Source organism: Grus americana, chromosome Z (genome assembly GCF_028858705.1).
Source record: "Grus americana isolate bGruAme1 chromosome Z, bGruAme1.mat, whole genome shotgun sequence".
In the NCBI taxonomy this organism is placed as follows: domain Eukaryota; kingdom Metazoa; phylum Chordata; class Aves; order Gruiformes; family Gruidae; genus Grus; species Grus americana.
In genome coordinates, this window is record NC_072891.1 from 63621845 (window position 1) to 63641653 (window position 19809).

The following is a 19809-nucleotide window of genomic DNA, read 5'->3' on the forward strand; positions in this document are numbered from 1 at the left end:
GTCTTTCATTTGTTCAGATTTTGCATGCACGCTAGACTTGGTCAAAGTACTTCCGTATGCTTATTTTTAATTTCTCCTTAAACCCTACATTTCAAAGCATAGGGACAGTAAGTCACAGTGTAAGTATATTAAATTTGAGAGAAGAATAGCAGTGTTAAACTGGAATACTACTGAAAGGAAGGGGTAAAAAAGATGGCAGCACTGTTGTAATGACCATTCATTAACTCAGGAAATGCAAGCTACATTTCATTGAAAGTTAAACATGTTAATAAGGTGTGAACATGCAAGACTAAAATACCTGAACAGACTTAACTCCAGTGAGCTGAGAATCCACAAAATCATGACATGGTTAGAATTCTCATATTTTAGCATTGTGAACCAGAGTAGATGCAACTAATGTCTTATAACTTCTCATGGGACGTCAAAAGATGAGGAGTAGGAGAAAGCAAGGGAGGAGTTTGACAGCAGGTAGAATCTTCTCTACCTAGGAAAGGTAAAAGCTTAAAAATAAGCATTGAAGGGTAGACTTGGAAAATGGTTGGGACTGGATAAGAATAGAAGGGTAAAAGGCTCAGAGGCTGTCATTGGGTATGTGGAGGCAGAAGATGCTTGGACAGATGAAATGGAGATGGCAAGAGAGCAGGGGATGGCAGTGGGTAAGACAGTAGAGACAAATGTGTTTAACCCACAGACCACAATCCCTTAAGCAATCCCTTAAGGGCCATAACATTAACCGCAAGTGTGCTGAGTCTTTGCAGTCTTCTTCTGACAATGAATCATTATGACTTCTCCTGGGAATGTGTATTTTCTTCCCCCTAGCAACTGAGAGTAACAGATCTCCACTGCTATGATTAGTCAGCCTGGATGGAAAGGATCTCATCTGAGAGTGCGGATCCTGACAAAGCAAGGTGGCTGTCAGTCTGGCTCATGGTGCTGAAGCTTCTCTTCCTTCCTAAAGAGCCAGGAAGTTAATTTTAGAAACAAATCATCCTGAGAATGATGTTAAGATCTGTATGAAGTTCTTAAAAGAAAGGATGCGCCAGCTGTTGATGTTCTGGGACATAGATGCCTTGGTGTTCAAACCTGTGTTTTCCTGTGTGCCATGTACAAGCCACCAGCACTGGGAGGTTTGGGAGAAAGGTATTCTGTATTCATCTCAGGACCCACATGCGTGCTGATGTGCTGATGGACTAGTCAGCAGCTACCCAAATAAATAGCATCATCATGGCCTATTAGATCAAAAGGGTTAGATTTTTTTTCAAAAAATGCAGCCATACTCCTGTGTTTTGCTGACATGTCTTTTGATCTCTGGGGGAAGCCAAGGAGTACCAAAGGCAACAACTGCTATACTCTCTCTGAGCTGTTTTGTTCATTACCAGCCACCACCCAACCTCAGGTGCTCCTGACACACCTCTTCCAAGTGGCATGTGGAGGTCATCACCAGCATCTGGCTGCTGCTTGCGTTCAAGAAGGTAAGCTCCTAAACACACGTAGGGACAACCAGCCAGGCCTATGTGTCTGTGACCAGGAAGAGCAGGGTCCAGGCATCAGATAGAAATGTGGAAAAAATGTGGCCAACCCTTTGAATTTCCATCATGTAGGAAATAGTTACTTAAAAACAAACAAAACAAACAAACCCCACAAAACCCCACAACACAAAACCAACATAATTTGCTAAAATACAACTGTTTTAATGAAAACATATGAAAAAATGTGAGGTTATTGAGCTTTTACCCCCATACTCTGCATGAAGGGTATCTCTAATGTCATCTTGATCTTTGCTTAAGTACAAGTTTCTTGATGGTGACATTCACACACCCAAGCTGCTACAGGCAAGGCATTTTTGTTTAGCTGGCTGGGTGCTGTCACCAGTGATTAGAGGATGCTAGGCACCACAGAAGTGTGCAGTGCCTTCTGCACCTGGGGCCAGCAGGGAACTCTTCAGTCGCAGCCTGATCCATCAAAATGGAAACCTGAGCAGTGTTTGCCCAGGCAGATGGAGGATCTCCTGTGCATGTGGCTGCTGGGAAGGGTGGGCAGGTCAGAGACAGGTTGTGTGCATCTGCCTTGCCCCGGGGTAGCCTGTGCTGGGCACTTGGGTGTTGACGTGCACTAAGCATGTCCTCAAACACCAACTCACTTCCTTCCCACCTCCCCAGCTTCCCTCAGGTAATCACTGTCTCCCCCCACCTGTCCTTTCCAAGTACATAATTTCATAATTTAAGAAATTCCCAAATCCTACATATCCAAACTATAATTATGTTAAACATCCTGGATATGACGGCATTTCCGTAGCAGTGAGGTATTTTAGGAAGTAATATATTGCTTGTGTACAAAACAAAAAACACATAAGTTTTGCCTTTCAGCTACATGTACCAAGATGTAACAATCAAAAATTGGCTCAGCAAATACAAGTCAAACTGGCAAATTATAATGCCGGTAATATAATCATATTGACCAGAAATGTCTACATAAGTCAGTGACTTCTTGTTGGCTTTGAACTCCTCCTCTCATGGTGAGGGCTGGCAGCAGTCCCACCCACACAGATATCATCTTGACCTGCAGCAAAATAGCAACAGCTATTTCTCAATCCCATCTTTCTGCTGCTCAAGCACGGTCACAAATGCAAGGTCTTCAAAGCCACCAGGCAGCAGGGACTGGGGAAGAAAGTAGGTGTGCTGTAAATATAAAGCTCCATCAGAAAAATGCCTCTTGTCATGAGTTATTTCTCTTAATGGAAACCACTTCCAAATCCCTTAAATTTGGCCAACCACTCAGGTCAAAAGCTGCTGTCAGAAGTGAGGCCTCAGCATTTTTATGGCTGGAGCAAGTAAAAGTTCAAAGTTTTGAATTGCTGTAGTTATAAAAATGGACAGATTTTTCTAAATTCCTCTTCCCCTCCCTCTCCCCTGCCTCTCTGGTACATATGCCAGTAATTGAACCTGTATTTCTGAAGAAGTTAGAATAGAAAACAAACTTTAAAACATATTAATCAAAATTTGCCATTTCTGAGGTTACTGCTGGGTGAAAATTAGAGACTAGCAGAGTTGACACAGACACTGTTTATTCATAAAACTTTTCACATACAAAAATGTTAAAGAAAAAGTGAATTCCTTTTTTCTTAATAATCTTTCATTTGAACTAACTTACAAGCATGTTTTGAATGTCAAATTGTCTTTTATAGCCATATACATTTTTTGCTTCATTTAAAAAACACATTTTTCATTTGCTGATCTAATTATATTGCCAGTGTCTGCTGCAACTTTGTTCTACTGTTAACGTCAGAGACACAACTTTGGAAATAAAAGCATTTGCATATTAACAGTGATGGAAAAGAATTTCAACCCAGTGTTATTTGCATTAAAACAAGTTGTACCCTTTACCTATACACAGGATTACTGTGCCATGTTCAGTAAGAACAAATAAACACCCTTATTTAACTAATCACAGGGATGTTGTGTCCCTTCAGTAAAGACAAATGAACAATGGACAGTAAAAAATAACATGATCCCGATCCTGAATTCCTTCTTTAGTTCGGTATTACATTGAATTCATACCAGGAACAGGCTTTTCATCAGTTATGCTGCTGGTTTTCAGGAGTACAATAAAACTCACCTAAAGTGATTCCCTTTATGCTAGGGTGCACCTTTGTTTATACAGCTGTCAGACAAGAAAAACAAAGCTATTTAGAAGAATTGTATTTTTATTAACTTACTAACTTTTATGAAGCCCATTAGCAACTTCAGACAAAAAGCCCTGCGGGAAGATGGAGACGTAAGGCTTTGCAAGTAAAGAAAACCCCAACAGCTTCTGCAATGTGAGAACAAGACATCCTTTAGGAAACCGGGATTTTGTTGGTTTGTTTGGCAACACTGTGAGAATGATGAAGGGAAGCACCCTGATAAGACTCTCTCAAGTGCTAAGGGATACCCGAGCTCAGCTAAAGCTCAGTGCACCTGCTCTGCAACTGCATCTCAGCGCAATAGCTTTTAAAGCATCGATTTTAAAACGTCGGGTTTGACTAGAATTAGATTTATATATACACACACATACACAGAGTCACAGGACTAACGCCACACTTGGAACCAGCGACTGTGAGCTCTCAGCGGCGAAGCCCGAGAAACGCCGCGCCCCGTTCCGCGCCTCCCGAGCCAGGCCGGGACCGGGGCCGGGCCCCTCCCGCCGTCCCGCTCCGAGACCCGGGTAGGGCGGCAGGCAGCACCCGGCTAGGCTGCGGGATGGACGGCGGGAAGAAAAAAAGACACAGAGAAGGGAGAGATCCGGAAGGGCGGCGGGGAGGGAACCCACTCAAGCGGGCAGGCAGGCAGTATTAACTGATCTGCTTTGGCTCGTCCCCAGCTCAGCTGGCCAAAAAAGCCCTTTCTGCCGCGGCGGTGGCAGTCCTCCTGGGCTTCCCTAATGACTCATTGCCGGAGAAGCATTCCCCGAAAACGAACACGAACTTTCTCTTAAAGTGAGCTGAGGCTGGGCTTAAAGCCTCCGCAGCCGTGCCCGCGGCGGGACGGGAGGCGCGGCTAGGTGCGGCTGGGCTCGGCTCGGCTCCGCAGTGCGAGCCCCGCGCCCCTGCCCCGCCACGTTCCGGGGGCCGCGATGCCCCGGCTGGGGCTTTCGCAGCGGCTCCCGGGGCACTTTCCGTGAAACACTTTCGCGGGACCAGGGAATACCTGGTGGTGACCGTGACAGCGGCGTCGGTGCTGGCCACTCTCGGAGAAAGGGGTCCAGGGGCTCCTCGGGGCGAGGGAGGCAGCCTCCCCCGGCACTCCGGGCATCCTGGTCACCATTGTCCGGGGCAGCCTGGCCCCCGACGTCCCAGGCATCCTGGTCCCCAGTGTCCGGGACTGCCGGTTACCCTGTCAGCTAGGCTGCATCCGCGGCAGAGCAAGTGCCCCTCGGCTGCGCTTCCCGCAGCCGGCGCGAGCGAAGGGGATGACCGGGAAAAGGGATTTGGAAGGTAAAACGTTCACTTTCGAGAGGGAAAAAACCAAACAAAAAACCAACCCCCCAAAAACAAACAAACAAACAAAAAGCTGTAGGCAGCACAGGGAAATGACCACTACCCTCCATCTGTTCCCGCGCTAGCGCGTTGAAATGATGCACTAGAAATGCCCTGCGACCTCAGTACGGAGAGTATGAGCGTCCACCTCGGGCAGTACGTCCGCAGGTGCCCTGAAGCGTTTTATCTCGCCCTTGAGAGAAAATCACGTGTTACTGCGGTAGTCCACGCTGAAAGTGGACGCCGCGCAGTTATGGGGAGGTGTATTCACACTTGTCTCAAGCAAGATTGGCTGTTGTGGAGTGTTTTGGTTTGGTTTGGTTTGGGTTTGGATGCTGCGTTTGATTATTATTATTCATTATCCCGGTTTTCTTTTCGAATCAGTGACACAACTTCAAGTTTGAATAATTATTATTTACAGTTCTGGAAAGAGATGCATGAGACGTCCAAATGAGCCCCGGTTATGGAATTGGAAACCTTCATTTCCGTAGGCGTACAGGTACATATATGAAGCCAGCAACGATCTGAAGCCCAGCAGGAGAAAAACAACGTGTAAAGACACCATGGATAATCACAAGGGTAACCAACCAGTTTCTCTACTGCTCCCGAAGCACCGGCATCCCTCTATTCAGATCTCCGTGCCTTGTCGGGTCACGTAGCGGTGCAGGAGAATTAACCTTTGGCTTTTTCTTACACAGTCTTTTGTGGCTTGATCATCTTTCTTCAGATCGCCGACTTACCGCGAGGATCCACCTACAATTTCAGCCTCTGTAACCACGACAAGATACAAGAGGATCTCCTAAACGTTTTGGATCCACTCATGACCTTTAAAAAAGAGGTTGGTGGTTTCTCTGGTGGCATCGGAGGGAAACTGTCGGGACGGCACTGCCTCCACGATTTTACCCTTGACCGCCGGCAGCTACTTTCTGAAAAATCTCGATTAGCAAGCCGGGAGTTGGCTAGTTTAGTAAACCGGTGCCTGTGAAACAGGACGGGGAAGTTATCTCCTACTCTCCTCCGGCGACCTTCCTAAAAGGTGCTTCGCTGAAGCTGGGACTGGCAGGGACGGAGAGCAGGAGCCCGGGCGGCTGCTGCCAGAGCGCTACCTGACTCTTCCCGGCGCCTTGCAGACCCGTAGGACTGAAAGTCGCTTGTGTAATGCTTCACCGACGCTGAAGATGGTTTCACGGTTGCAAAGGTGATAAGTGGTTTAGAAGCTACGCGGATGGTTCACACGCGCAGCCGGCGCTTAGCGGAAAGATCAGGTGGCGGCTTTCGGGGCGGCGCACGGTACGAGCAGCCCTGCCGCTGGCTCGGGCGGAGCCGCCCGGAGCAGCCCAGCACCGGCTGCTCTGCTCCGCGCCGCCGCCGCCCGACTCCCGCAGCTGCCCGCACTCTGCGCGGCCCCGGGGGGGGTGCGGCAGCGCGCCGGGACGGTAGGGACGCTTATAACGGTGTGTCCGAGGCGGGCTGGCAGCCGGCGACAGTAACGCCAAAGGCCGTGGCTTTAACGAGCATCCCCTGTTGTTGTTTCCCTCCAGGAGCTACAACTCGATTTTCACACCTGCGAGGACGCGCCCTCCCCGCCGGCGGGCCTGCAGCAGTCCGAGGTTCGCCCGGGTGCACGCATCTCCCGGCGGCTAGGTGGCATTCCCTTTCCATGGGGAAAAAAAAAAAAAAAAAAAAAAAAAAAAAGAGAGTGGGAGGGAGGGAGAAAGGGGACAAGGGAGGAAAGAGAGGGAGAAAGGAGGGAAAGAGGGGAAAAGAAGGAAAGGGAAAAAACGGGGGGAAAGGGAGAAAAAGGGGGGAAAACGGGGAGAAGGGGGAGGGGGATGGGGAGCGAAGGGAGACGGGGGGGTGGGCAACCTATTTAAAGGATGCGTGGGGAGGTGCTAAAGGGAAAGGGCGTTGAGGGCTGACGGCTCCGGCGGGGCCGGGGTCGTGGCCCGGAGGCGTGACCGACCGTCTGCCCGCAGGGCTCCCGGCAGGCGGAGCGGGCGGGCCGGCTGCTGGAGTGCGTCCTGGAGAGGGCGCGGGGCTGTGGCGAGCGGCCGCCGCCGGTGTGGCACAGCACCCTCTCCGTCGTGCAGCGGCACTGCCCCGGCTACCGGCCGCCACAGGTGGGTGCGGGGCCGGGGCGGGGAGGCAGTCCTGCCGCGGGGAGGCCCGGGACCGGTGCCGGGAGCTCCGAGACGCTAACGCGTGTGCGGTGGCAGGGCGCCGCCGCCGGGAAGGCGCGCCGAGGTCCGTGCGACGAGAGCAAGGCCCGGGAGCTGATGGCGGTGTGGAGAAGCTACATCAATTTGGGATAGGTGGCTTTTGGGGGGTGTGGCTTTTTATTGTTTCCCTTCCACCGGACTTTGCTGAGTATTTATTGTCTGTCGTGCAGTCATCGCAACTCAGTCATCCTGCGGGTTGCCTTTTTTACATATAATTTATTAAAAATCAATCAAACAAACACCACCTTCGGCAGTACAGCGGTTGTTGGTTCGGGTAGCCTCTAACGGCGGCAGCGCAGCCCACCGGGATGTGCCGTCGGAGGCCGCTTCACCGAGCGCCCTGCTGCCTTGCTGCGTGCCTCTGCGGCGGGGCTGCCCCGCACCCAGAGCCTGAGCCGGGTCCGGTGCTTTGTGAGGGGAACGGGGCGGGGGGAGGAGAAGAATAAAAGGAAAAAAACGAGCAGTCGTGGCTGTGGGGAGTATTTGTAGAGGCGTTGGCGGGTGACGGTCCCCTGCGTGCCCTGACGGCCGCCGCGGGGCCCTCGGGCGGTCTTCGCTTGGTACCGCGCCCGCCGGGTTGGCGGCGCTGGCGCTCCCCTCCGCGCCTCACCGGGCAAACCCCCGTCAGGAGCGGGGGCTCAGGGGCAGGATCCCCGCCGGGTGAGCGCGGTGCCGCCGGAGTGCGTCGCCCCGGTAGCGGAACTGAGACGGCTGCGGGGACCGCTTTCGGCGGCGCACGCCGGGGTGGTGGGGGGGAGGAGTGCCGGGCGGGCTGGCCGGAAGCGGGAGGGGGGACGCTTCCTGCGGCGGACGGCAAGCGCGTGCGGGAACGATGGCGCGTGAGGGTGGTGGGCTGTTCGCCGGTTTCCGCGTGCTTGGCCGTTTCAGCGGCCACGTCCCACACGTCCTGCGCTACCACGGCCGCCACCGCGAGTTCTACCTGGCCACCGCCGTCGGGTGCAGCATCCACACCTACAATGTGAGTACACGGACCCCCAGTGCCCTCTCTCCTTTCCCCGGCCTTCTTCCCCGCCGGGCGGCCGGGCTGCCTCGCCGCTCTCTGGCGTGTGGCCTTGGGGAGGCCGGGGCCGCGCGAGGCGACCCGTACAGGCGTGGAACAGAGCTGGGCCGCCGCCTCTTCCTCTTCCCTCCGCTCCAGGGCCTCGCTATCGTGAGGCGGTAGCGTGTGAGGAGGGCCGCGGCGCCCCGGTACCAGGCCTCGGCGGCGCGCGGGGTGGCGCGCCGGCGGGTGGCTGGCAGGCAGGCAGGCAGGCAGCGGGTGAAACAGGCCGGATCGGGCGTGTTTAGCTGTGCGAGCAGCCCGGGCGGGTGCAGCACAGCCCATCCATTGGGCACGGGATCCTAGGTGTTGAAGCTTTCCCGTCGTTGCTGGATAAACCAAGGCTCACCAGTTTGACTAGTTGCGGTTTAGCATTTGAAGGGGTACAATTTTGGGGGGCAATCCATTAGATCGTATTAAAACTTCTCCTGTACAGAAACTGGAGAGCATAATTCAGTTCTGCGAGATGAAAGCTTGTGATATTGACTCGCCTCTTGCTGTGTGATAAAAGCATTTTCAGCGTATAGAAAACAGTAACAAAACAGAACTGAATCAAGTGATTATAGTGAGCAGCAGAATGCAGACAGCATAGATCTTCTGTGCTTTTATGGTAGTCTTTTAGTGCTCACTCCTGTCAGTCCTATCCATAGACTTCAAACTAAAATAGTAATGATCATCACTGAGCAAATTCTCTGTGAACAGAGATAAGATAATAACATACTGTGGTTGTAGTGGAAATAAAATAGCAGAGATGATGCGAAAACAAATTTGGCCAAGCTCTGCAAAGTGTCTAAACACATATTTAGTTTCCTGTGCATGAGGCTAAAGTATATTAAGCAGCATAACTTATTGTTGCTGCATGGTTGTCTTTTGGCAAATACATTGTCCCATTCCTTTTGACCTGCTGCCTGTGGGCTTTCCTGTAGATACTGTTGTAAACTAAGATGAATAAATTTTTTGTCTTGTGAGGCATACAAATTTCTTATCTAGGTTGGTTCCTAGAACTTTGAATTTATGTTTATAGCAAATCATTGCAACCAATCACTAAAAATGCCTTTTCAATACTTTCATTGCAGGTGAAGAAGCTTGGTATTGTTGCTGTGAGTAAGTATGCAGAGATTGTTCATTCCTGGGTTGTTTTTTTTTTTAACACATCTGACATCTGAACTTGACTCAAAAATTGAAAATTAATTGGATATATTAATATTTACACTGAAATATGTTGAAAGGAGTCTCAGAAATATCAGCTATCAGTTTGGAAATAAGACTGCTATTGCAACTGTAACTTAGTTCTCTTAGGGATATACCTTGTGAACCTCCTATTCTTTTCATCTTGATCTTCCAAGAACACCCCTAGGCCTTAAGGAGTGAGCAGTGAATAAAGGTGTTAATTCCAGATACCTTTTTTTGTTGGTTTTGTGGTTACTAGAAGGCTGTGTTATAGGAGAAAAATAATTACAGGAACAGAACAGGTGTGGATGGGACTAAAACTCTTCAGGGAATGTTAAAAATTGGCTGGACCGCTGGATACAAAGGATATAGATTGATGATTTGACATCCAGTTGGCAGTTGTTAGCAAAGCGTAGCACCGTAGGTGTCAACGGCAGGGCCCATGTTGTTCAGCACCTTTACCAGCAGCCTGGTGATGAGGCAGCATGCACTCTCAGTAAAAATTTGCAGACGATACTATGTTAGGAGGAGTAGCTGACACCCATAATGGCAAAGCTTCAGTCCGGGGAGGTGTTGCAAAATGCTCCGCCTGGGCCAACAGAAACCTCGCCAAGTTCAGCAAGGGCAACTGCAGAATCTTGCACCTGGGACAGAACAAGCCGGGAACTGACTGGCTGTGTAGCATCCTGCTGAAAAGGAGCTGGGGCTCTGCTGGTGCCAGGTTGAATGTGGACCAACAATGCAGTAACTGTGAATAAGGCAGGCTGTGTACTAAGCTACGTTAGGAATGTGGCCAGCAGATCAGGGAAAGTTGTTATTCTCCCGTACTTCATGCTGGTGAGGCCATACCTGGACTGCGATAGCCAGTTCGTGTGGTTCTCCCCCTCCCATCGCTCCCCTTTCTCTTTCAGGAGGGATGCCGAGGAACTGGGGAGTGTCAGGGGCCTACAGCACACAGTATGAGAAGAGACGTTGAAGTAACTGGATTTGTTTAGTCTTGTGAAGGGAAAAATATGGGGTGACCCAGAGGCAGCCTGTTACCTGAAGGGCAGTTATGAACATGGCAGAGCTGAACTTGTGGTGGGAATGGTAGGCAGAGTAACAAGGGGCAACAGCAATAGATTGCTGCTTGAGAGGGTCACAGTGGTGGTTAGGAAAAATGGCCCTGACTAAGAGGCAACTGTAGTAGAGTGTAGAGCTTGAGCGACTTCCCTAGAAATTTTCAAGACTCAGCTGGGCATAGCTGCAGTTAACCGGATCTGGGTTAACTGGTCATAATCCATCTTTGGGAGAAACTGGGTGGGAGGATGAACTAGATGATTTCCAAAGGTCCCTTCCAACCAACATTTAGATGATTGAGTGAGATGCACGCTGTCTTAAAAAGTAGTTCTTTTACTTCTGTATACCACAAAGTTTTTACACAGACCTCATAAAGCAAAATACTTTTCATTGACAGAGCACCAATAAACTTGAGAATAAATAACTGTCACACAACCAGGACTTGATTTAGAAGATCGGCAGTTAATGGTTACAGCTGTAAGCACATTAATGTAACTTCTGTTTTCAGCTTACAAAGTTCTAAAAACATTGCGTATTCTGTGAAATCCTTTTCAGTGGGCTACATCTTCTTACAGACATAATCATGGAGGCTTTTTGAGAAACTGAGATCTTTAGCTACAAAATTTGTTTGAAAAATAAACAATGTGCCTCTTATAGAATCATAGAATGTCCTGAGTTGGAAGGACCCATAAGGATCATCGAGTCCAACTCCTGGCTCCACACAGGACCAGCCGAATCAGAGCATATGACTGAGAGCGTTATCCAGATGCTTCTTGAACTCAGTCAAGCTTGGTGCTGTGACCCCTTCCCTGGGGAGCCTGTTCCAGTGCCCGACCACCCTCTCAGTGAAGAACCTTTTCCTGATATCCAACCTAAACCTCCCCCGTCGCAGCTTCATTCTGTTCCCTCGGGTTCTATCACTGGTCACCAGAGGGAGGAGATCAGCGCCTGCCCCCTCGCTCCCCCTCGTGAGGAAGCTGTAGGCCCCGATGAGGTCTGCCCTCAGTCTCCTCTTCTCTAGGCTGAACAAACCAAAGGACTTCAGCTTCTCCTCATATGTGTTCCCCTCTAGACCCTTCACCATCTTTGTTGCCCTCCTTTGGACACTCTCCAATAGTTTTATGTCCTTTTTGTACTGTGGCGCCCAAAACTGCATGCAGTACTCGAGGTGAGGCCGTGCCAGCACAGTGTAGAGTGGGATAATTGCTTTCCTAGGTGGGCTAGCAATGCCGTGCTTGATGCACCCCAGGATACAGTTGGCCTTCCTGGCAGCCTGGGCACCCTGTTGACTCCTGTTCGACTTGCTGTCGACCAAGACCCCCACGTCCCTTTCAGCATCGCCCAGTCTGTATGTATAGCCAGGGTTGCCCCTTCCCAGGTGCAGAATCTGGCACTTGCCCTTGTTAAACCTCATGCGGTTGGTGATTGCCCAGTTCTCCAATCTGTCCAGATGTCTCTGCAAGGCCTCTCCACCCTCGATGGAATCAACAGCTCCTCCCAGTTTGGTGTCATCTGCAAACTTGCTCATGACACCTTCTAGCCCTACATCCAAGTCATTTATGAAAACATCAAAAAGAACTGGCCCTAAAATTCTAACATAAACTCTCTGTTCAGTGTTGTTGGTTTATGGATGTTATGTGGTTTGTGCTCTGAACTTTTTAATTGAGGTGTGTGTAAAACTCTTGGCATAAGCAGACTTGCACACAGCTCATGTGGAGTACCAGGTATCTGTAACCTGACTGTAGGTCTAAGTCACTTCAGAGGTGCTATCAGAAGATGTCTAACATGTTCCAACAAATGGAACCTCTCATGAAATGCAACCCTTTTTCTTAGTTTAGTTCTTCCCATCGAAGCTGTGCTGCTGTACAGCAAAAGGTACAGGATTCTTTGGGTCTGATAGTAATGCATAATACAAAACAACATTGTGAGGAAGACTGCTGTGTGATCATGTAAGTTTGTATCATAGGCGCAGTCCCACAGTGACTGATTTTTTAGCTGGTGTGTCTCTGTACAATAGTTAAGTGCTGTGATTTGCATTTTTATGTTTCCCTAGATTGAGAGTATTTTTCTTTAGAGTATTTTTTTCAGTTTTCTACCATTTGGGACCACACCAGCAGCTTCTCAGTGTGGTCTGGAGCTTTGACTCTCTGACCATTTGAGGTAGTGAAGTAGCAGATGACAATAGTAGATACTCTTTCTGAACCAGTCACAAGGTGGGGAGTGGGGTGTATTCTTAGAGCAGTAAATTCCTGGTGTTTTCAGCTGTAATCAGGGAACGGATACAGGAGTGGGTCACTAGCTTCCAGGCCTGCAGAGTGGCTTAACCTAACAGGCATCGCTAATGCTGAGACTTTAATTTATCATCTGTTTCCAGTCCAGCTGGCTGTGGGGCTCTGACAGTCCACAGAAGTGTTATGTTGGGATAACTTCTTTATAAGCTCTCATGAAGCTAATATGTGCCTTTACTTACAGTGATAATTGAGTAGAGTAGTAGTAAGTGTTTTTCAAAAGAACCACCTTGTGATCTATCAATCTGATGTTACGTATGTTGTTGTTACTGATGTGATGTTATTTATGGCAATATTTGCATTCATCTGAAATGTGTGCATTTCTCTTAAGAAGTTCAACAGGAGAGCTTTCTTGGGTCATAATGGTAAACAAATACACTGTTAGGCTTTCTCTTTTGTTATGAACCTGAAACTTCCTGAACTTTTCTTCTGTTTGATTAACAGGTAATGCTTTGCCACAAGACATTACATGTTTGGCAGCAGACCGCATGTTGATATTTGCTTCATACGACAATATTCTCCATGCTTTTGCCAGGAACAAAGAGGTTTTTATTAGTTTACTTGTTGCTTAGTAGTACAAAACAGTTGTGTAGTGTTGTGTTTTCAAGAGAGTTAATTTTCTACAAATGTCTATTTCTATAGATGTTCAGTACCTTCCATTTTAGGGAAACAAAAACTGTAGAAGGAGAAACAAAAAGCTTAAAATAGGAGAATGTGAGAGTAAATTCTGTAATGGCTGACCTGTGTTTAATGTGTTTAATGTATTCATTATAATAAGTAGTTACTTAAAGATATGAAATAAATTGTTAATTCACATAAATTAAATAAAATTAACTAAATATTTTTAATTATTTAGTGTAAAATATTTTTGCCAACAGTTTTAAATATCAGAGAAAATTGCGTATCTTCCACTTAGTTGTGTGGCCTTTCCTGTATTTTATGTAAACTTGTTGCTGACATATGTTAGCTGTCCTCAAGTATTATGTTAGCATGATATGCTATCTGAACAGCTTATATTGAAAACATTTCTATTTTGAAATTATAGGTGGTTCATACCTATGAAGGTCACAAGGCAAGGATACACCTTCTGCAGCCTTTTGGTGATCATGTCATCTCTGTGGATGTTGATAATGTTCTTATTGTTTGGGATATACAGTCAGAAGGTGAGAGACACTTTAATTTTGTTACTATTTTGTAGGATAGCATTGTTAAACATTCAGTAATTTGAAAAAAGGATTTTTTTAAATGCACCTGTTCAGAAGTATTTTATTCTTAAAAAAAGAAAAAAATCCTTAAATGATGGTGCTACTTAAATGGTAATCTGAAGTTCTAATCCTGTAATAATTTTTCATGAATGGATCCTGCACCACATGCACAGTTAAAACCCAGTAAGGTTCCATATAGTTGTAGAGAGATATGCTTATATGGAAAGTGCATTTTAGTGTTTCATTTTCTGGTAAAGACTGGTACAGCAGCTTTGGCACCATCTCTGAAATCCTGTAGTTTCTTGATATTTACGAGTCTGGGTAAGACTAAATTCTTAGGAATAATCTTTTGATTGTGTCAGCATCTTTTAATGCCATTGTAAAGTGCCTTATGACATGGTGCTTCGGTGGCCTGATGTTTTTTTCTTCAGAAAGCATTCTTATTGGTGTGCCCAATGTCATTCCCTGGATGTGAGGACTTGAAAGTGGCTGCAAACAGACTTTAGAGATTTGAAGTTGCTATAACAAACAAAAGGCATGCTAATCAGATGAGGTGTTTTGCTCAGGCAGGAGCAGGAATCCTTCAGAAAGATAGAAATCACTACAGTTTTGCCAGCATTGTTGTGCTAGGTAGGCTTATAGGGAAAAAATATACCTTCAAGCCAACAGATGTTATAACGTAAACAAGTTTAGCCTGTCCTGTTACGCATTAGCTAATGCTTTAATGTGAGAAACACCGGTTGTGGGATTTGTACAGAGTAAGCATCAATTCTGCCTTTACGTTTGCCAAGGGATGGCAAGCCTTCAGATTTGTAGAGGTAGCCACGCTAACACTGTTTCTTACTTTTTTTGCAGAGGAATATCTTCAAGTGGATTTTGATAAGGCCACTTTTGCAGTTTCTGCAGTTCTGCATCCCAGCACCTATTTGAATAAAATTCTCCTTGGGAGTGAACAAGGGAGCTTGCAGCTATGGAATATAAGATCCAAGTAAGAGTTTTAATAACTTGGATATACTTCATGCTCCAAGTAGTTTCATATGCAACAAATAATACTTCTAAGTACAGTAGTTTTTGAACATGGAATCTTTTACTGCGTCCTCTGGCACAAGTTTTCACTTGGTCTATCTCCAGGAACAAAGAATGCTGCTGCTCCCTGAATGCTGATGCCTTTCAAGCTGCGTGTTGTTTACTCTCCCTGCAAAATACCAGGGATTGTTCAGGAATTTTCTTTTATTACTTTTTTTTTATTATTTGTTGGAATCACGTACCTTTCCCATGAAAATAATTAAAATAGTAGTAAATGCATGTTTAGGCCTTCTGCCCCCCTTCTTCCAAGCTTAATTTTTTGGTTGTTGTGGGTCCAAGGAAGTACTGGCAGGTAACGTGGAGGTAATTACTAGCATTTGATTCTTGTACTCAGATAAGAGATGTGTAGACCTGTAGTTGTCTCTGAGCATGTCCCAGTAGAGCACCATCCATAATGGCAATATTTCATGCGTACCATGATCAGCTGCTTTTCTACTCTCAAAAGTTACAGTGAGCTTCCCTACATGTTAACGTACATACTGCAAATAGGTGTTAACTAAGTTTGCATAGTTCAGTGTTTTAGTCTCATAACTACTGTATACTTTCAGTGATATCATTGCTAATTTTTTTGTTTCATATTCTAATGTTTTGGAGATGCCGTATATGCTGTATAAATCGGGAAATAAGAATAACCTAAAATACAGAAAAGTAAATGTCTCTACTCATAGTACTCTTATGTCTCTTCAATGCCTGTCAGTATCTGAGATGTAATACATCCTAGATGACAAAAAGTCTTCCTTAGATGGCTCTGTTTCTCTTTTAATTATGTAAAAACTTATGGGACTTTTGTTGCTCTTTTAGCAATGTTGTTGGGTTATGCAATTTTTGGTTTTGACTGTTTGTTCCCTACATAGATTATTTTGTAGATAGGTATGGGCACAATTAGACAAAAAAAATAAATTGGAAGAACCGAGGGGAAAGTTTGATGGTGTCTGGCAAGAAAGCAAAGTGAGAGGTGGTAACACATGGCTGCTAGTAGTCTTTCAAGAATGACAACCTATATCTGTGGTGATGGATTAGTTTTTTTAATCACGTCTGTTCTTAAATACTGTCTTTAATTTCACCCTTAGTAAGTACTGCATGACTGCCTTCTCAGTGAACAGTCCTGCTTCACAGTTTGATTGTTCCCATTTCTAAAAGAAACAAGACGGGGTGTGCTTGTAGTATGTATTAGTGTCATAATTTAGGGAAGTTACTCTGCAAATGGAGGATTTGTTTTTGTTAGAAGCTGGACCAAGACTGGCTTTTTATGTTGATGTTAGGAATTCTGAAGAGCTGTGCCAGAGCAACCGGTGTAGAAGGGGTCTTCCTCCCTATTTGTTGTATGTAATTATGTCACCTTTGAGATATTAATGCATGACACAAACTTTTTTAATAAAAATTAACCATCAGTTTTACTCTTAACCTTATTTATTAGTATCACAGGTTTTGGGTTTTTTTTTTTCCTTTTAACTGATTTATAAGGAGAGAAAACTGTCATACTTTTCTGTGTAAGTGCATATAAAACATCCATTTTACTGTGGAAAATCCCCAAGGGTTAATTGATTTATGTTTTTTGATTGTTTATTTTCCAGCAAACTCTTATACTCGTTTCCAGGATGGCAGTTAGCAGTCACAGCTCTTGAACAAGTTAGTATTTTTGATATCTTATTTTCTTACATAACTGGTCAAGAACAGCAGGCAAAATGTTATTGTTTAAAATTACAGCAATAAAGATGACTTGTATTCTGTCTAGGTAATTTAATAACCATCACTTGAGCATTTTAGACATTGAAGAGAAGTAGACTTGAAGGCTTCTTATCTGCCCTTCATCTGGTCCTAGTTTTGTTTCATTTAGCATCTTAGCTGTTTTGTGTTCATCACGGTTGTAGCCTTTATTCACTGAATGATGTAATGAATTCACAGAAACCATTTGTTTACAAGATGCATGTGTATCATGTAACTTCTGTTACACTGGTAGCTTTTTGCTAAATTTATTTTGCTTTGGAGGTTAATAAAATATAGATTTTGCTGATTCAAGAAAAGATTTTGTAATTGTATTTGCTATATTTTTGTAGATGCAAAAATTAATTCAAACTTATTGGTAGTATTGATGACAGCTTTGCAAATGGTCTGGAGTTGTCTTGGATAAAACTTGGAAATATGGGGGGGGTGGCAAGGTGTATAATGGGCTTCTAGAACTCTTGAAAACTTCAAGTGAGGTGTTAAAGGAGTTCCAGCTTCTGGAAACAGAATTGTTTCATGCAATGGAGACTAAGCGCAAAATCTTGCATCTCTCATTTTTTCTTTATATTTATCAGATGTTCAGTTGTGCATTAAGGTAATATAGAGAGAAGGATCTCATGCGAGATGCCTTATTTGTTTCTTTACTATAGATCCATTGTCTTGTACATGTTGGTATTAGTAGTGTAGCAAAAAGCTTTTCCTTTTTCATTTTAGTTGCTATTCAATTTTTCTTGCAGGCTCCAGCAGTGGATGTTGTTGCAGTCGGTCTTGTATCTGGTCATATCATTGTACATAACATTAAGTTTGATGAAACTCTGATGAAATTTCAACAAGACTGGGGTCCCATCACAGCAATATCTTTTCGTACAGGTAAGCCTTAGCATTTTTAGTGAAAATATGTATAACATCACGAAAACTAAGTGGAAGGTAGGAAAATATGTTTTGATAAAGCATTTCAGAATTGAAATTTGGGCTGAGAGTTTTAGTTTTCAAAGGCTGCAGATAATCTAGAAAAGTTACCAGTAGGTAAGGGGGATCATGCATCTTCATCATACTGGCTGTTTTACAGCATTTTCTTGTGTACTGACTCAGTGCGCAGGAAGTGTGGCATACAGTACTCCTTTTTCAAAGAAAAGTGAGACAGTTTATGCTTACAGTGTGCCAAGAGCTAGCACAGTACACAGTTATCAGAGTTAGTGCAGAGTAATCAGTACACTGTAAGTTAGTATCCAGACCTACTTGTCAGTAGTGTGTCTTCCCCCTCTGTAATAAAGTTAGAATGTTAATAGTTGGGTGACTACTGAATGGCTGTTACTGGGAACACTGCTTATATTCACAGCTTTTTTTTTTTGTCTAAGCAGCATGTACTAATTACTAAAGCTAGTTACTTTAATTTGGATCCTGCCTACAGAGCTGTTGATACTGAATCTAATCTCTCATTTGAATAGACAAACTAGCAAATCTTAACAGAATATAGATTCATGCAGACCCTGTTGAGGAAGAATGCTACTGGAGGGACTTCTGAGAAGTGGAAAGAGTGCCTTGTTGTGTCAGCCATTTAGCTCAAAATGTTACTGCAGTTAAATAACTTCCATTGCCTGCTTGAATGTGTGGCTTTCAGATGTTCTCTAACCTCTCTATTTTCCTGTCTTTATAGGTAGGAAATTTAGTGTGAATATAATCTGATTGTTTTGAACTCATGCACTCATTTTAGTCTTTGAGTAAAGTGCTCTTCATTTAAATTAAAATGAGCTCAGCAAATGTCCATATCTGTGAAGCTTTACTAAAGAAGAAAATCATTGAATGAATCATAGAATCATAGAATGGTTTGGGTTGGAAGGGACCTCAGAGGTCATCTAGTTCCAATACCCCTGCCATGGGGAAGGGACACCCTCCACTAGACCACGTTGCCCAAAGCCCCATCCAACCTGGCCTTGAACACTTCCAGGCATGGGGCATCCACAACCTCTCTGGGCAACCTGTTCCAGTGCCTCACCACCCTCAAAGTGAAGAATTTCTTCCTAACATCTAATCTAAATCTCCCCTCTTTTAGCTTAAACCCATTACCCCTTGTCCTCTCACTACACTCCCTGATAAACAGTCCCTCTCCAGCTTTCCTGTAGGCCCCTTTAGGTACTGAGAGGCCACAATTAGGTCTCCCCGGAGCCTTCTCTTCTCCAGGCTGAACAATCCCAACTCTCTCAGCCTGTCCTCATAGCAGAGGTGCTCCAGCCCTCTGATCAACTTTGTGGCCCTCCTCTGGACTCGCTCCAACAGCTCCATGTCTTTCTTGTAGTGGGGATGCCAGAGCTGGACGCAGTACTCTAGGTGGGGTCTCTTGAGAGCAGAGGGGCAGAATCACCTCCCTTGACCTGCTGGTCACTCTTTTTTTGCTGCAGCCCAGGACATGGTTGGCTTTCTGGTCTGCAAGCGCACACTGCTGGCTCATGCTGAGCTTTTCATCAATCAACACCCCCAAGTCCTTCTCCTCAGAGCTGCTCTCAATAAATTCTCCACCCAGCCTGTAGTTGTGCTTGGAATTGCACCAACCCACATGCAGGACCTTGCATGTGGCCTTGTTGAACTTCATGAGGTTTGCATGGGCCTACCTCTCCAGCCTGTCAAGGTCCCTCTGGATGGCCCTAGGCCTGTTTGGTATAGTTATTTATGATGTGTGTAATTGCAAATTGGAAACTGGCTTTTTCTTTTTATGGGAGCAAAAAGATTAGTTACCAATTATGCAGGATATGTGGTGGAATTTTTCTTCATACGATAAGTTTTAAAACTTACTTGAATATTTGTAGGATGTTTTTAGAAGTTAGTATGATGTGTTTATCTACTTAGTATTAGACAGGATAGAGTAAATAGAACGAAATTAGAAATTCTGTGAATTAAGCTTTTAATTATTGCTTAGAATGATTGAATAAACATGCAGTCAACCTGTGGAATTTATTTCTGCAAGCTCTTGAGCCAAAGACTTAAG

General features: G+C 45.4%; 1 protein-coding gene across 1 annotated transcript in view; it reads left to right on the forward strand.

Moving 5' to 3' along the window:
* The first annotated feature begins 8032 nt into the window (after positions 1 to 8032).
* The window catches only part of WDR36 (WD repeat domain 36), a 38364-nt gene continuing 26587 nt past the window's right edge, over positions 8033 to 19809 (forward strand). Inside the window, exons 1-7 of the mRNA XM_054810948.1 lie at positions 8033 to 8212; positions 9370 to 9397; positions 13255 to 13355; positions 13856 to 13973; positions 14871 to 15003; positions 16676 to 16730; positions 17564 to 17696. Coding sequence (XP_054666923.1) covers positions 8066 to 8212; positions 9370 to 9397; positions 13255 to 13355; positions 13856 to 13973; positions 14871 to 15003; positions 16676 to 16730; positions 17564 to 17696 — 715 coding nt within the window. The 5' untranslated portion in view covers positions 8033 to 8065. The remainder of the gene's footprint in view (positions 8213 to 9369; positions 9398 to 13254; positions 13356 to 13855; positions 13974 to 14870; positions 15004 to 16675; positions 16731 to 17563; positions 17697 to 19809) is intronic.